This window comes from Dermochelys coriacea, chromosome 4 (genome assembly GCF_009764565.3).
Source record: "Dermochelys coriacea isolate rDerCor1 chromosome 4, rDerCor1.pri.v4, whole genome shotgun sequence".
NCBI classification, from domain to species: domain Eukaryota; kingdom Metazoa; phylum Chordata; order Testudines; family Dermochelyidae; genus Dermochelys; species Dermochelys coriacea.
Window position 1 is genome coordinate 18,828,767 of NC_050071.1, and position 16,252 is coordinate 18,845,018.

At 39.4% G+C, this 16,252-nt stretch overlaps 1 protein-coding gene across 7 annotated transcripts in view; it reads right to left on the reverse strand.

The window, feature by feature from the left end:
- WDFY3 (WD repeat and FYVE domain containing 3) overlaps nucleotides 1–16,252 on the reverse strand; it is a 290,091-nt gene that overhangs the window by 18,399 nt on the left and 255,440 nt on the right. For all 7 annotated transcript variants that reach the window (XM_043514073.1, XM_043514074.1, XM_043514078.1 and 4 more), the window contains 7 exons: nucleotides 13,286–13,366; nucleotides 11,711–11,765; nucleotides 11,233–11,352; nucleotides 9,296–9,413; nucleotides 3,796–3,902; nucleotides 2,800–2,953; nucleotides 251–342 (listed from right to left, as the gene is read on the reverse strand). In XM_043514073.1, coding sequence (XP_043370008.1) covers nucleotides 251–342; nucleotides 2,800–2,953; nucleotides 3,796–3,902; nucleotides 9,296–9,413; nucleotides 11,233–11,352; nucleotides 11,711–11,765; nucleotides 13,286–13,366 — 727 coding nt within the window. The remainder of the gene's footprint in view (nucleotides 1–250; nucleotides 343–2,799; nucleotides 2,954–3,795; nucleotides 3,903–9,295; nucleotides 9,414–11,232; nucleotides 11,353–11,710; nucleotides 11,766–13,285; nucleotides 13,367–16,252) is intronic.

Below are 16,252 nucleotides of genomic sequence, written 5' to 3' on the forward strand. Positions count from 1 at the left end.
CTATTACATAAAGTATTTGATATGTTTAAAGAAAAAGCAGTATAATAGCACCTTATTAGCTGCCTCAGCTAATACTGATACCAAGAGCAAATGGAGGACCATTGATTCTTTAGTCCATCAGCATGACAGGGTACTTCCCCAAGATGCACATCATTTAGAAAAGTCACCACAAAGGATGCATTGAGCTCCCTAGACTGGTATTTAAGTCCAAATAAACTTCTATGTTTTTTATTATTAAAATGTTTATTACCTCCCGATGAACTCTAATAAATTCCCGAGGATCTCCCTTTGCCCATGGGGGAAGTATCACATCTCCAAGCTTAGTGCCATTCTGTTTGCAACCTATAAAATAAATTGAAGTTTTAAAAGCAAAAAAGACAGTGCTGCATCTCAATACAAGAAGCAACAAAAATCATATCACAGTTACAATGGCACATGCTTTATAAAGTTAGTGCTTCAAGAAATTTCTCAGCATTTTTTACTGCTGTTTCTAATAGTCCCTTAGAAGCCCAAAAGTTGTGTCCTTACTGGAAACATGTTTCTATTGGGTATATATTTTTTTATATAGTGTTGTTTGTGAGAGAGCTTGAAGTATTTGTAATTTTTAAAAATATAAAATAAAGACACTTGAAGTTATTTCAGGGAACAGAGATAATTTCAGTTTCCCATCTTTTAATGCCCCTTTAAAATGTAAGTTTAATAGGTTTTTAGCTATGAGGATTTATTTGGTGGTTATCTAACCTTCTGAGAATTTTGAATAACGGTCCAGTTACCTTAATAGTTTTCACTACAGAGAAGCTAAACAAAGTCTTTAGCCCTTCCTAATAATGAGGTTTTTAGAACTTTAATTTCATCTTACTATAGCTGTATTTTCTATTTAAATGGTTCTGTGCCACAGGGTAGATATTTTGTAAGGTATGATGTCTTTGTAGAATAATGGAAACAGCCCATGCAACAGCCTCTTGCAGCTATACCACAACCAGAATCCTTTTTGCATATTTGGCTTGTACTGAATAATGACTGGTTTTTTGAAAAACAACTTCAGAAAAGGTCTACTCCATCCTTTCAAACACACACACGCACAAGTTTTAAAAATACAAAATGAGAAATATAAGAATATGAAGATAAATTCCTCGGATGGAGTGACCTTTTGGATGTTCATTTTAGTAGACTTTCTTTACCATCACTTTTTGAAAGTTTTACACTTTTTGATAGTTTAAAACTGTCTGGTTTTAAGTAAGGGAGGACTAGCAGGTGTCAAATGACTAATTACAGAATTTAGTGCATCTTCAGTGATTTATATGCCAACAGGCTGTATAACGGAGGAAAATAATCCTGAGATGAAATGATGTAAGAGCAAACAGTAAAAAGGCATGCCACTGGTAGAATCACACCATGATTAATTTTCTCCAGATAAGGAAGACTTTTTAAACTACCAGAATATATTCATATACTGTGTCCTCCACTGTAAACCTTGAAGGACTGTTTCTTCAACCTTTATTCACATTGAGAAGTACTACGAAAGTCCCACTTGTGAGTTCATGGGATTATGCTTGTAAATACCACTTAATATAAATAAGGCTTGCAGAACTGGACCCTGAATCTTTTATTCACAGAAGTTTCAATTTTATTGAAAAACAAATTGAAAAGGGATAGAAATGTGAGTTTCAGAATATAAGACAGCCTGTGATAAAGGTTAAGAGGAAACTTTCCCTAAGATCATATGTCTGAATGCATCCGATGAAGTGAGCTGTAGCTCACGAAAGCTTATGCTCAAATAAATTTGTTAGTCTCTAAGGTGCCACAAGTCCTCCTTTTCTTTTTGTGGATACAGACTAACACGGCTGCTACTCTGAAATATGTCTGAACAGATACAGTAATTGCTATGTTCTTGGGTCTGAATGTGTCATTAGAGATCCTTGGTTCAAGCTTCTAAACTCTTAGGAAATATTCTGCACCAATGATTTTGATTTTTAAAAGACGTGGATGGTTAGTAATGCCTTTTATTGAATTTGCAGCCTAGAACTTGAAAAAACGAAAGAGTTAATCTCGTAACAAAAAATATGACGCTATGGCAACACTAATATTTCATCTTATATCAGTTATTTTATCTTTCAGAGGTCTGACCTGCCAGTAGTTGAGCAAAATTTCAATGCAGTTGAATAAATAACTAACAGTGGAAATTAGCTATCAAGCTTTAAACACATTTCAGCTACTTTCCCTTAAAGAACTTCACTCCTAGAAGTCTAAATATCAAAATTGACAAACAAATTATGCAAACCTTAGGTTATGTCTGTCCTTTAAGCACTTTTGGCCTGAGTATTGAAACACTACTTTAAAGACTGGTAGATTGATTATATAGCAGAAAAATATAGTAATCAGAAATTCTCCTACCAAAGCAGGATTTGCTGAATGCATGAGTTCTAATAAAAATGCTTCCCTTGGAAATGTAAATTTATCGTTCAATTTAATTTCTAAAATGCAGTTTTATATGAGTTGTTAAAATGAATATTTGGTGTTTGAGAAAACATCTTCATTCATCTAAAAGAAAAAGTCAAGAGTTACAAACGCACTGTCCAGATTTCCCTATAGAATTGCACACAAACACACAGCATTGGGAAATGCATATTCCCATAATCAAAAGATAATTAAGGCCCAGTTCCAGTAAGCCATCTGCCATTTTCTTACCCTGTTACATAAATCTTTGTTTCTTACATTTTACTGAACTTGTTTTACGTCTGGACCAGCTTTCACTGTTTTCACATCCATAACATGATGTGAGCAGCAGCTTTTGCTTACCTAGATCAAAGTTATTGGAGTTGAGTAGAAACTCCGGGAGGTAAAAGAATTCTGGGATGAGTTCCTTTACATCTGCCATGTTGTGCTTTGATGCGGAATACCAGGCTTCACGCACACTGTGAAACATTCTGTCAGCCAGGTCAAAGTGGCCACCCTGTAGAATGAAATGAGAAGTATCTTTATACCAGAACATTTTTCAGCACAGCAGACTCAGCCAAGGTCTATAACACTGTAAAATAAAACCATTTGGTAATGTTTTATCTTAGTCAAATAAATACAATAATAAAAAAGGAAAAAACCTCTCCTGCAACAAAAGGGTCTAAAACTATGTTTTTTTAAATCGGTTGCTATAATCTTTCTTTGCAATAATGCTAAATATGAAGCATAAAAATATTTTTTGTTTTTTAAAAAAAAATCTAGCCTTATCCCAAATATTAGTCTTTTTGGTTGAAATGCTGGCCCAAAGAAAATAAATGTTCTTGCCTGATGGTTTCCAGCTAAGAAAATATTTAAAATGTAGCACTGTGAACCCAATTAATTTTCGAGCTCTCAGAAAATTCCAGGCTGTGCTAATGTTTGGTTAATTTGACTCTTAATATTACACTGACAAATCAGTTTAACAAATTAGTCTTTAAACACTTGAGAAGCAAATAAGGGAAACTAATGCATGAGTTCTTTTAACAATAGAGGAACAAAGTAGGATTTGAACTATTACTTTATTGAATAAAAAGCTGTTTTTTCTCTGTTGAGTTTTCATGCAGCATACATTTTCAAAATGTTCAGACTTCCATCTGAAGGATCATATACATCTTCCCATGAAATCTCTTTGCTATTCTAAAGAGAGTAACAATCACCAAGAAGAAAACAATGCAGCTACAGCACCTCCTTTCTTCTGCCATGCTCAGTGAGAATCAAGTTACAAGATGATTCACATTTTTATCCATTTTCAAATTTAAACAAGACAAACAGAGAAAAATGAAATCTGACACAATTTACCTGTAACCTTAAGAATATCTGTGTAAAGGGCTCCATTCGGACAAGATACGAGGCCACTATCATGGCAGATGAATAGTGAGTACCATAATGATAAGCTGGAGTTTCCCCTGATAAAGAAAAATTAGAAGTCACAAATGAAGAGGAAATAAAGAGGAAATGTTCATGATAAAATCTGCAGTAAATTAAGAAATTAATAGGTTTAAGAAGTGCTAGACTGTGAGAACACTATTACCCTGAACACATTAAAAATTGGTATTTGCAGCTTTCATATTTGCGGAACTAAGACTATTTAAACTTTATGATTTGACATTGAAACCACTTACTTAAACTTTGGCAGTAATCCACTAGTCATAATTCAACAGTCTTTTGCCCAGCAACACTGCACATTAAGCAGTTTTATACTTTGAATAATTGAAACATTCCAAGACAGTTACAATTACTTCTTCTAAAGGAGAATTTTTACTTTTAATCTGTTCTAAGATGTGGAATTAAAGGCTTAGTGCTCTAATATTTCTCAGAATTGCTGACTACAGATTTTGTAAAGATTTTATTTTATTCATTTGCTGGCAACAACAAGCCATCTGTACAAATGTCTTCACACAATTCTGCTGGATGTTCAAAAATGTAACTCTGCCACCTGCTGGTATTGGACAGTGCAGTAACTTTAGAACAATGATCCTCCAACTTCTGGTATCAGAGTAGCAGCCGTGTTAGTCTGTATTCGCAAAAAGAAAAGGAGTACTTGTGGCACCTTAGAGACTAACAAATTTATTAGAGCATAAGCTTTCGTGAGCTACAGCTCACTTCATCGGATGCATCCGATGAAGTGAGCTGTAGCTCACGAAAGCTTATGCTCTAATAAATTTGTTAGTCTCTAAGGTGCCACAAGTACTCAACTTCTGGTAGTGACCTATTAAAGTTGCAGTTAAACTAAGGGCTGGGGAAAGCCAACAGGTATGAAGGAGCACAAGGTTTGGACAGATGCTAACAGGGATTAACAGGGATTCTCTATATCCTAGTAAAGAGGAGAGGATATAAGTTGATAAAGTACAGGGAGGAGCTGAAGAGAAACAGTCAAATGAAAGTGTCCCATTCAATTACATTACAGGAAGGCAGACAGCTAAATATTGACAAATTTTATAAGTGCTTGTATACAAATGCTAGATGTCTAAGTATGAAGACAGGTGAACCTGAGTGCCTGGAATTCAATGAGAATGTCAGTATAATAGGAATCACAGAAACTTGGCAGAACAATGATAATGAATAGAGAAGGTAATACCAGGGTACAAAATATATAGGAATGACTATATGAAAACAGTCTAATATAGTAAAAGTCTTAAATGAATCAAGCTGTACCACAGAATCTCTATTGTTAGAAATCCAGGCTTCAATAAGAATATAGCAGTAGAATATGCTACTGACCATCTGACCAGGATGGTGATGGTGAAATACTCCAGGAGATTAGAGAGGCTACAAAAATAGAAAATTAAATAATAATGGGTGATTTCAACTATCCCCTTATTGGCTGGATATGTGTCACCTCAGGAAGAAATAAAATAAAATAAAATTTGTAGACACAATTAATGACAGCTTGTTGTAGCAGCTAGCCATGGAACCCACAAGGAGAGAGGCAATTCTTGATTTAGTCCTAAAGTGGTGCACTGGATCTGGCCCAAGAGATGAATATAGCGGAGCCACTTGGCAAGAGACACCATAATGCAATTAAATTTAACATTCTGTTGGGTGGGAGAGGGGGATACCAAAGAAGCCCACCACCGTTGTACTGAACTTCAGAAAGGGAAACTATAAAAAAAAATGAGGAAGCAAGTGAAACGGAAATTTATAGGAACTGTCACAGGAGTGAAATGCCTGCAAGCTACTTCCCCATGTTATTTCCACCCTCTTCTCACCCCCCACTGTTCCTCAGACGTTCTTGTCAACTGCTGGAAATGGCCCACCTTGATCATCACTACAAAATGTTTTCCCTCCCCCCCGCCCTCCCGCTGGTAGGTAATAGCTCACCTTAAGTCATCACTCTCCTTACAGTGTGTATGGTAATACCCATTGTTTCATGTTCTCTGTGTATATAAATCTCCCCACTGTATTTTCCACTGAATGCATCCAATGAAGTGAGCTGTAGCTCACAAAACCTTATGCTCAAATAAATTTGTCTAAGATGCCACAAGTACTCCTTTTCTTTTTGCGAATACAGACTAACACAGCTGCTACTCTGAAACCTGCAAGCTACATGGAAACTTTTTAAAAACACCATAATAGAAGCTCAAATTAAAATTATACCCCAAATAAAAAAAAGTAAGAGGACCAAAAAAAATGCCACTATAGCTAAACAACAGAGTAAAAGAGGCAGTTAGAGGCAAAACGGCATCATTTAAAAATTGGAAGTCAAATCCTACTGAGGAAAACAAAAAGAAACATGAACTCTGGCAAGTCTGGTGTAAAAGTATAATTAGGCAGGCCAAAAAAGATTTTGAAGAGCAACTAGCAAAAGATTAAAAAAAAAGTTTTGGTTAATTTTTGGAACTACATCAGAAGCAGGAAGTCTGCCAAATCATCAATGGGGCCACCACTGGATGAATAAGGTGCTAAAAGGAGCACTCAGAAAAGACAAGGCCATTGTGGAGAAGCTAAATTAATTCTTTGCACTGGTATTCACTGCAGAGGATGTGAGGAAGATTCCCACACCTAAACCATTCTTTTTAGGTGACAAATCTGAGGAACTGTCCCAGATTGTGGGGTCAATAGAGGTGGTTTTGGAACAAACTAAGTCACCAGGAGCAGGTGGTATTCACCCGAGTGTTCTGAAGGAACTCAAATATGAAACTGCCAAACTACTAACTGTGATATGAAATCTATTGCTTACATCAGCTCCTGTACTAGACAGCTAATGTAATGCCGATTTTTAAAAAAGGCTCCAGGGATGATCCTGACAATTACAGGCTGGTAAACCTAATTTCAGTAGCAGGAAAATTGGTCAAAACTATAGTAAAGAAGAGAATTATCAGACACATAGGTGAGCACAATATGTTGGGGAAGAGTCAAACGGTTTTAATAAAGGGAAATCATGCCTCACCAATCTATTAGAATTCTTTGAGGAGGGTCAACAAAAACATGTGGACAAGGATGATCCAATGGATATAATGTACTTGGACTTTCAGAAAGTCTTTGACAAGGTCCCTTACCAAAGGCTCTTAAGCAAAGTAAGCAGTTATGAAGATGAGAGAAAAGGTCCTCTCATGGATCAGTAAATGGTTAAAAGACAGGAAAAGAAGGGTAGGAATAAAGAGTCACAATGGAAAGAGGATCTGTTCTGGGACTAGTGCTGTTCAACATATTCATATATGATCTGGAAAAAGGGATAAATAGTGAGGTGGCACAGTTTGCAGGCAATGCAAAAATCAATCAAGACAGGCAAGTCCAAAGCTGACTATGAAGAGTTTTACAAAGGGATCTCATGAAACTGGGTCACTGGGTAATAAAATGGCAGATGAAATTCAATGTTGATAAATGCAAAGTAATGCATACTGGAAAACATAATCCCAACTCTACGTACAAAATGATGGGGGTCTAAATTAGTTGTTACCACTGACGAAAGAGATGTTGGTCTCATCACAGATAGTTCTCTGAAAACACTTGCTCAATGTGCAGCACCGTTCAAAAAAGTTAACCAAATGATAGGAACTATTAGGAAAGAAACAGGATAATAAAACAGAAAATATTATGTCACTAGATAAATCCAGGATACGCCTAAACCTTGTATACTCCTTGCAGTTCTGGTCACCCCATCTCAAAAAATATATTTTAGAATTGGAAAAGGTACAGAAAAGGACAACAAAAACGGTTAGGAGATGGAACAGCTTCCATTAGAGGAGAGATTAAGACGTCTGGGACTGTTCAGCTCGGAAAGACGACGACTAAAGGGGGGATATGATAGAGGTCTATAAAAGCATGAATGGTGTGGAGAAAGCGAATAAGGAAGTATTATTTATCCTTTCACATAGGCAGCTAGTTTAAAACAAATAAAAGGAAGTACTTCTTCACACAATGCAAAGTAACCTGTGGAACTCATTGCTAGGGGCTGTTGTGAAGGCCAAAAAGTTCAAAAAAGTATTAGATAAATTCACGGAGGATAGATCTATCAATTGCTATTAGCCAACATGGTCAGGGATGCAACCCCATGCTCTGGGTGTCTCTAAGCCTCTGACTGCCAGAAACTGGGACTGGATGACAGATGGATCACTGAAAAAATTGCCCTGTTTTGTTAATTCCTTCTGAAGAACCTGGCTCTGCCCACTGCTGGAAGACAATATACTAGACTACATGGACCATTGGTCTGACTCAGTATGGCCGTTCTTATGTTCTTGAATCATCAAATTCTTATCTGAAAAAACGGCATAATAGGACGGGAGTGCAGTATAACAATAATAGTTTGGACACATGCGCAGATCATATTTTTAATATTTAAGGGAATTCTAAAACTGAGAAAAAATATCAAATCTAACTCAGTTCTAGGGGGCATTTTGCATACTTTAAAGGAGTAATATAAAGAGACTGATAGCATTTATTATCTTCTTCAGATGAATGAATACTTAGTAAATACATGCACTGAGAACCGAATGAATAAGTTGTATAAGATCTATCTATGCAAAAAGATTCCTATTTCTTTGCCTTATTTATTTTATTCAGCAGTTCTGAAGCTGTGGTCTATGAAGAGCTGCCTGGTCATATGATAGTGGTTTTATTTATTTCTAGCCGCTAGACTACATTAAAAACTGCTCAAAATATATTGCTTTTCTAATATTACTTTTTCATGTAAACAACTAGTTCCACAGGGATACTACGTGATCACAATCAGGAGGGTAGGTGGTCCATGAGACTCCTCTCTATTAACATGTGGTCTGTAGTATGGAAGAGTTTGAAAACTCCTGCTTTTTTTGGGGTGAGGGGGCAGCAATTAGGATTTCTTAATGTAGTATTCTGCATATCCTTGATGGACTGAATCATCTCTTTCCTTTTTGCACTGGCAGAAATGCCATACAAACCAAGTGAGGCATTCATCCCTGTGCTAGTGCCGAGTTTGGCGTTAGCACCAAAGGGGGAGGGTGTGTACATTCCCTAGAGCAGGTAAGAACAGCTCTGAGGGCTGCCTTAACTTGGGTCATTGTAACTACCGGGGAAGATGGGCATAGAAATAACCAACTCTTTAGCAGCCTCCCACACCAGTGACACCTGTGTGGGAAGAGTAGATCTCTAAGCTGGGGTATTCCCCTGTGGGGGCCTTCGAGTTGCTTTGTGGCCACATTTAAAAGGGACACAGGCATAAAGTGGCCACACCACACCGTTTTTTGGCCTCCCACAGTACCTGGTATTCACATAAGCAAAAGGAGTTAGGGGGTTCTTGGAGGAAGAAGACAGGCACATTGACTAACTTAAAATGCACTCATCTCTGCTCTTCAAGATCTGCATTTGTATAATCACTTACCATTAGGATCTTCCCAATCTTTGTATCGCTTTTTGTACTGTGCTAATCGTTCCTCTGTCTGTGCTCCCATTGGTTTGGCCAGGTTTCTGAATGTTTTGGGATTAGTAAGATCCAGTTCCTTTTAAAACAAACAAATACAGATTCTTAAAAGCACTCTGCACTGGCTGACCAAGACGAGCAGCCTTATGAGCTAGATGGTATTTATCTTTTCCTTATAGAGCCTCATATTGTAAAGCAGCAGCAATTATTTAGCTCATCCAGTTAGTTGTGCTTTTCTAAAGAATTGTTCAGCCTAATTCAAGAAGATATCTTTACTACATTCTAGTAGTGGGTGTGCTTTATGTCTCCCCACTCTCCTCGCAAAAGCTATCCTCAGAAGCAGGTCTTCATCACAGCACCTTATGCCCACCCTTAGGTGCAAAACCGACTGGCCAGAGGTATTGTTCAAACTAACATCATCACTTTTTCCCTTTTCCAAAACTAGGTTTATTGCTTTCATAAGGTTGGGACTAAACTTCTTGAGAGACTTTGCAATGTCTCCCAAACAGGAATGCTTCCACTATGTCAGGGGTTCTCAACCTTTTTCTTTCTGAGCCCCTTCCCCACAAACGATATAAAAACTCCAGGGCCCAGCAGGAGAGTACGAGCCCCAGGTTGGGCGGGGGCAGGCCCCTCGGGCATAGGCGGAGTTTGACTTCTATTTTGGAGGAGTGTGGGGCACAGGCCAGTTCGGTTCAAGCCAGCTCCACATAGTAGGGTCTGGGGAAGGAGCTCCTCCTCTACCCCGACTCACCTCAGCAGGCCACCCAGCCTATCTGGGTTCTGGGTGGAGGGGGTGGTGGTGCAACCAAAAATTATAAGAAAAGGGGTGTGTGGGGGCTCAGTTCAAAAAGTTTGAAAACAGCTCAGGGTGCACTGGGGGGAGCCCGGGGGTAGCTAGGAGCTGTGTGCCAGCAGGGGGTAACTCCAGGTGCAGGGAGGGCTGGCTAGGGGCTCTGTGTGGGCAGGAGGGTAGCTCAGGGTGCAGGGAGAGGGGTAGCTAGGGGCTGTGTGCGGGTAGGGGGCTAGCTCAGGGAGCAGGCAGGGGGTAATTAGGGGCTGCATGAGGGCAGGGGGCTAGCTCAGGGTGTAGGGAGGGGTGTAGCCAGAGATTGTGTGCGAGTTGGGGGGTAACTCAGGGTGCATGGAGGGATGTAGCTAGGGGCTGTGTGCAGGCAGGGGGTAGCTCATGGTGCAGGGAGATGGGTAGCTACGGGCTGCATGCAGGCGGGGGTGGGTAGCTCAGAGTGCAGGCAGGGTAGCTAGGGGCTGCGTGCAAGTGGGGGATAGCTCATGGTGAAGGGAGAGGGGTAACGAGGAGCTGTATGTGAACAGGGGAGTAGCTCATGTTGCAGGGAGGGGATAGCTACAGGCTGTTTGCTTCAGCCCTGTCGGGGGAGCCAGTGACTGGGGCTTCAGCTGCACGGGGGTGCTGGGGCTTGGGGTCTGGATTTCAGCTGCAGGTCTTCTGAAAACTGTGAAAACCACTGCGCTATGTCACAAAAGCCACAGGGAAACAGTTTAGAAAATAAAGGCAGAGATTTACAGGAAACACCTTTATGACACAAAGCATCACTGCATTTGTGCCCATGTCAATCACCAGGCCACCATGCAAAAAAACTTGGGCCTGCAATGAGCTCTTTGTAAACAGTCCTCCTTGTCTGTGCAGAGATGCATTAACTTCAGTGGGACTCTGCACAGGTTCAGGGGTCAAAGCCTACGTGGAGCTCATTGTAGGAATGTGTGTAGTGGCATAAGAAAGTAAACAAATTAAAGATTTGGAAAACGGAATAGGTCCCAGCTCCACTGAGGTAATGTGAACCAACTATAATGTTAGCACACCTTAAAAATAAACATGTACAAATATTAGCATGACATAGGTAAGTTTTCATATTTACCGCCGAATCATAGTCTGCAAGGATCCAGGGGAAGACAGGATACTGCATGAGATCATTATAGGATCTGCCAGCCAGAGTGTTCAAGTGCATCAGGTACTGGAAATTACTGATTTCTCCTCTCTTAAAAAGGATAAATATTAGCATTTTAGTTCATTTTAGAATAATCAAACACTTAAATTGGCAGATCTTCACTGTGGTCAGCTCTCTAACAAGGTAGAAACTACAGCATAAAAGATTTGGGAAAATTCTCTCTCTCTGAGATTTACTGCATTGTTTTGTCTCACACTTCTAATGGTGCAAACCGTCTTTGTTTCTTTCAAAATACTGCAAAGCAATTTGCTGTGGAGAGAAGTGTTCCGGAGTACTATATTTTTCAACCTACTGAACATGAGCAAATTTTATTCAAATATTTCATTGCATATGTCTATAAATTTTGGCTTTTCCTACAATATAAGCACAGTAAAACCCTCATACTTACCTCCCATCTTTGTGTCACAGATTTCTCTCCCACTAGAGTGCTAAGCAAGCCAGACCTAATCGGAATAAGGAGGTGTCAGTGTTTTTCTATTGAGCAGCAATATTGTGGCTGCATCTTTGTTACATGGTACAAAACTTAAAGCATTAAAATTTGAATACCTACATTTTAATCTGTAGAATTATAACAATTACAGTACCAATGATTTGCTACTGCTATACCTTACCAATGTTGTACAATGCCTATCAAATTGACATCTACATAAATCAGTGCACAAATGTTAGCTGACTTCTGAACAAAGGTAATTAAAACATTTAACTATGAATTTCAGTGCAAGGACAAATTAACCTTATAAGACCCACATTAAGAACAGCTATTTAATATCTTGTATCAAGTTCTTTTCATGCTGAAATCTATTTAACAGTAAAATTAATTTATTAATAATGTTAATTCACATAATATACATAACTTTTGTTGGAAAAAGTGGTGCCAACAGGATTTGTAAGTTAAAGGTAATTTGTAAAATCAAAAGTTTTATGTGAATTCCCCTTTTCTTTTTCTCACTAACAACTTCCTGATGATCAGCATTTTAAGACCTAGCATCTCCAATCACTCTTGTTGGTCTGGCTCAAGGCAGTGCAATTCAGCACAGAAGATGCATAGTTCTCCAGAAGATCCATAATTTTAAATAACATAAGTCTCTTTATTTAAAGAGACAAGGTGGGTGAGGTAATACCTTTTATTGGACCAACTTCTGTTGGTGAGAAAGACATGCTTTTGAGCTTCCACAGAGCACTTCTTCAGGTCTGGGAAAGACACTCAGAGTGGTCACAGCTAAATACAAGCTGGAACAGATTGTTTAGTACAAGGAGTTAACATGTTGTGAGAGACCATTCAAGGTGAAGTGGACAGTTACCACCTCAGCACTCATAGGACAAAAAAAGGGGGTTAGTGGGTTACAGATGGTTGTAATAAGCCATAAATCCCGTGTCTTTATTAAGACCATGGTTTTTAGTGTCTAGCAAAATTATGAATTTAAGTTCCCAGGCTTGTCTTTTGAAGGTGTTGTGCAGGTTTCCTCTTAGGACAAGAGCTGAAAGGTCAGATATAAAGCGATCACTCTGTGAAAAGTGCTCATCCACTGGTGATAGGGATTTTTGTCTTTTATCATTTTTCTGTGAGAGTTCATTTGAGAGCGTAGCGATTCTCTGGTTTTACCTACAGCTGTTATTGGGGCACTTAGTGCACTGGATGAGATATACCACATGTTGGGACAGGGATGTGGAGGGCCCCTGAATATTGAAAAGTGTGTTGTTTGTGTGTGTGTGGGGGGGGGCATTGATCATTGTAGCAGTGGAGACATGTCTGCAGGCTTTACATCTGTTGTTATAGCAGGGACTGGTGCTGCTTTGAGTTGTAGGGAGCTTGCTTCTGATGATGAGCTTGGTGAGATATTATTTCACCCACTTTGCCTATCTATCTAATACCCTGGGACCAACATGCCTACAACAAACACTGAAAACAAGTCTCTTCACTTGACATTCTGAGCAATAGATTTTTAGGACAAGAACCACATACCCTTGTTCTACACTGGTGTTAGGTCTCTGTCCAGACACAGACTCTGAACTGTCAGTTAAAGATGGAACCACAGCCAAAAACCTGTATTAGTTAAAAGAATAAAATTAATTATATTTATGTTCCATGTGTACCTTTTATTTAAGAGAATCCAACCACCAAAACTCAATTCAAGTGGCAACTTGATTCCAAGCAGCCATGTAAATTCTTTTAAAAAAATAACTACCCACTCTCACTCTCCCAATCTCCTATCTGCAAACAAAGTTAGACATTTCAATCTCGTATTTAACACGTGTAGCAAGTTTAGTCTTTCTGGATATCAAGCAGACACTAACTTCCTCCCCATAGTCTCAATTATGTCCAGAGGAATTGTGTCTCTCTACTTTTGATTGGGGTGAACATGATCCAAAACACAGAATTTCCCTTCTTCAAGAAAGCTCAGGAAAGATGACCAGGTTGGGAGGGTTTTTTTGGCTTTTTTCTTGTTTTCAGGCATTCTGAGAAGGATTCTCATTCTCACTCTTAGCGATGCACCAATCTATTTCTTATTTGGGGCTCATGTGTGAGTGTGTTCCCCTATGCTCTTTAGCCTCTAATATGTAACTGAAGAGATGATACAAGGGATCCTCCTCCTTCTACACCAACAGGCAAGGTACCAAGTTAGTCATCCACTTAAACATGGACAGGACTCTGGAGCTTTAACCTTTGGATTGGACTGGGATGGGAGAGGTGAAGGAATTTTTGAATTTAATCTCAAAGAATTCTTGATTGGTGAGGAGATTCTGGCTCTCTGACCTCCAGGTGGTGAAATGAGCTAACTCAGCCCTTGTGGGCATGTCTCCAGAGGCGTCTGGCTGATGTGGGAGGACCCAGACTCTGTGCTCCTTTCTCTGGCAGGACACAGGTTTGTGGGCTGGGAGCAATTGTGCCAGAACTCTCCTTTTTTGGCTCCTAAGATGGTTTCCTCACAGATGAAGCACCACTTGCCCTTCCACATGCCCCACATGGCAGCTCCACAACAATCTGAAGACAGAGAATGGATTCTGTAGGGGGTCCTATTCAGTACATAGCTAGCGGAACATTTTGAAGGATTTTGCTTGCTGTTGCTCCAAAATATGCTTTAAAAAAGGGACTGCTGAACTGTTGCTCTGTTTGTGCATCAACAGGTAAAGAATATGACACAAGGGTGATGCAGTATGGCCGACCCACAAGGCCCAATGCATAAATCTGAACTTCCTCCTGTATTTGCATTAAAGAGGCACAGTTCAAATGCATTGATTAGATGAGAGGTCATAACCCAGGAAAAACTAGTAGTCCACTAATGTGGGAGAGCCATGCTGTCCAACTGCTCTGTCAATTGCAACACAATGTCAAACTAAAAAATGTTATACCTTAGTTGAATATCTGTTAGTATTGCAAAAAGCTGTGGGTTTGTCTGTGTGGAGAAAGGTAAGTACATTTTGTGGAGAATTCAGATTTTTCAAAATTTGGTTTCATTCTGATTCTGAACAAAACCCCCAAAATGTCAAAAGTCCCTGAGAGAGGGAATGGAGCCCCAACACTGAGGCAGTCCACCTTGCATGCTTCCCCGGAGCCATGGACCCCAGAAGCGCTGAGGTTACTGACTCTGTGGCAATCCATATGGCACGCTGGTCTGGTGCTGCAGTCCCTGGAAGCCCCAGCTAAAGAGCCATGTACTCTGGAAGACTTGGGGTCTTGGGGCAATCAGTCAAGTGGGCTGCTGCAGAGTGGTAGACCCTGGAAGCTTAGGCTGCTGAGAAGTCATGGACCCTGGAGACCTGCAGTCCTTGACTCGAACTCTGAAGCAATTCATCTGGCAGGCTGCTGAGGATCCTGAAAGCCCTGGGGTCCCCAAGTTTGAATCAGTTGAGGTGGCAGGATTCCACTGGACCTTCATCAAAATCAAACCATTTTGGTGGAAAGTTTCAATTTCGATGAAATGGAAAACTCTGATGAAGAAGTGTTTTGTCAAATTTTTCTAACCATCTCTATCGTCTGCAGTAGAATAGAGGTTGAGGTAAGATTGGAGTATTTTAGCTAACCACAAACCTTATCTCCAGCACAGATGTAGGTTAAAACTTTTAACCTTGACTCAGCTGGTTGAGGTCTACAGGTCTACCTTCTGTCTGAAGAAGGACCTAACGTCAACCTCTTTTCTTGTGCAGACAAACCAACATTCTTTTCTTTTTCAGACAGCAAGATATCATGGCATGAATGGGTAGGCTCTCATTTTCCCATCCAACCTTGAGCTGCATTCCTTCAGAAACAGATATAAAGTGTCTAGTGGCTTTCATTTGTTCTTCACATCTCACTTTTTGTCTGAAATCCACAAGAAAACTTATTTTAGCTGTACACACAGCCCTCTTCTTCATGTGCCTGGAGAAGCTCTCTGTGCAACAGCAAAATCATCTTTTCCCATCCCAAAATTTTATTATTTAATTTGTATAACATATCCAGGTCACCAGAGTGTAATCCAAACCAGGTTTTCCAAATATAAAGACAATATATTCAGCCAACACTCAGGAACAAGGCATGTTTGTCATTACAAGTAAATCTATACTATGTGCATTACATATAAACAATGCAGAAAACTCATCAAATGTTTCTAGGCATTTCTATTGTGCCCTTCCCTGTGCTATGTGGATGTCATATACAATACAGTATCTACAGACAATGGATTAACTAACTGGTACAGTTTCTCTGCGTGGCTATAGTATGGTATTTTCAGAGCCTGATATATCCTGCAATGAAATTGATTAAATCTGTAATGTGGTGTGGTCTGCCTTTTCCTGGGGCTTATGCCCATTCTAATATAGCTACCAAAAATAATTTTAAAATATGTCTGAGACTTAAAAAAACAAACAAAAAAACAAAAACAGTAGTACTACTAATCATGCTCAGTTTTTTTTTTAGAACAGTAATACTACTAGCTTAGATCACTGTAATTTT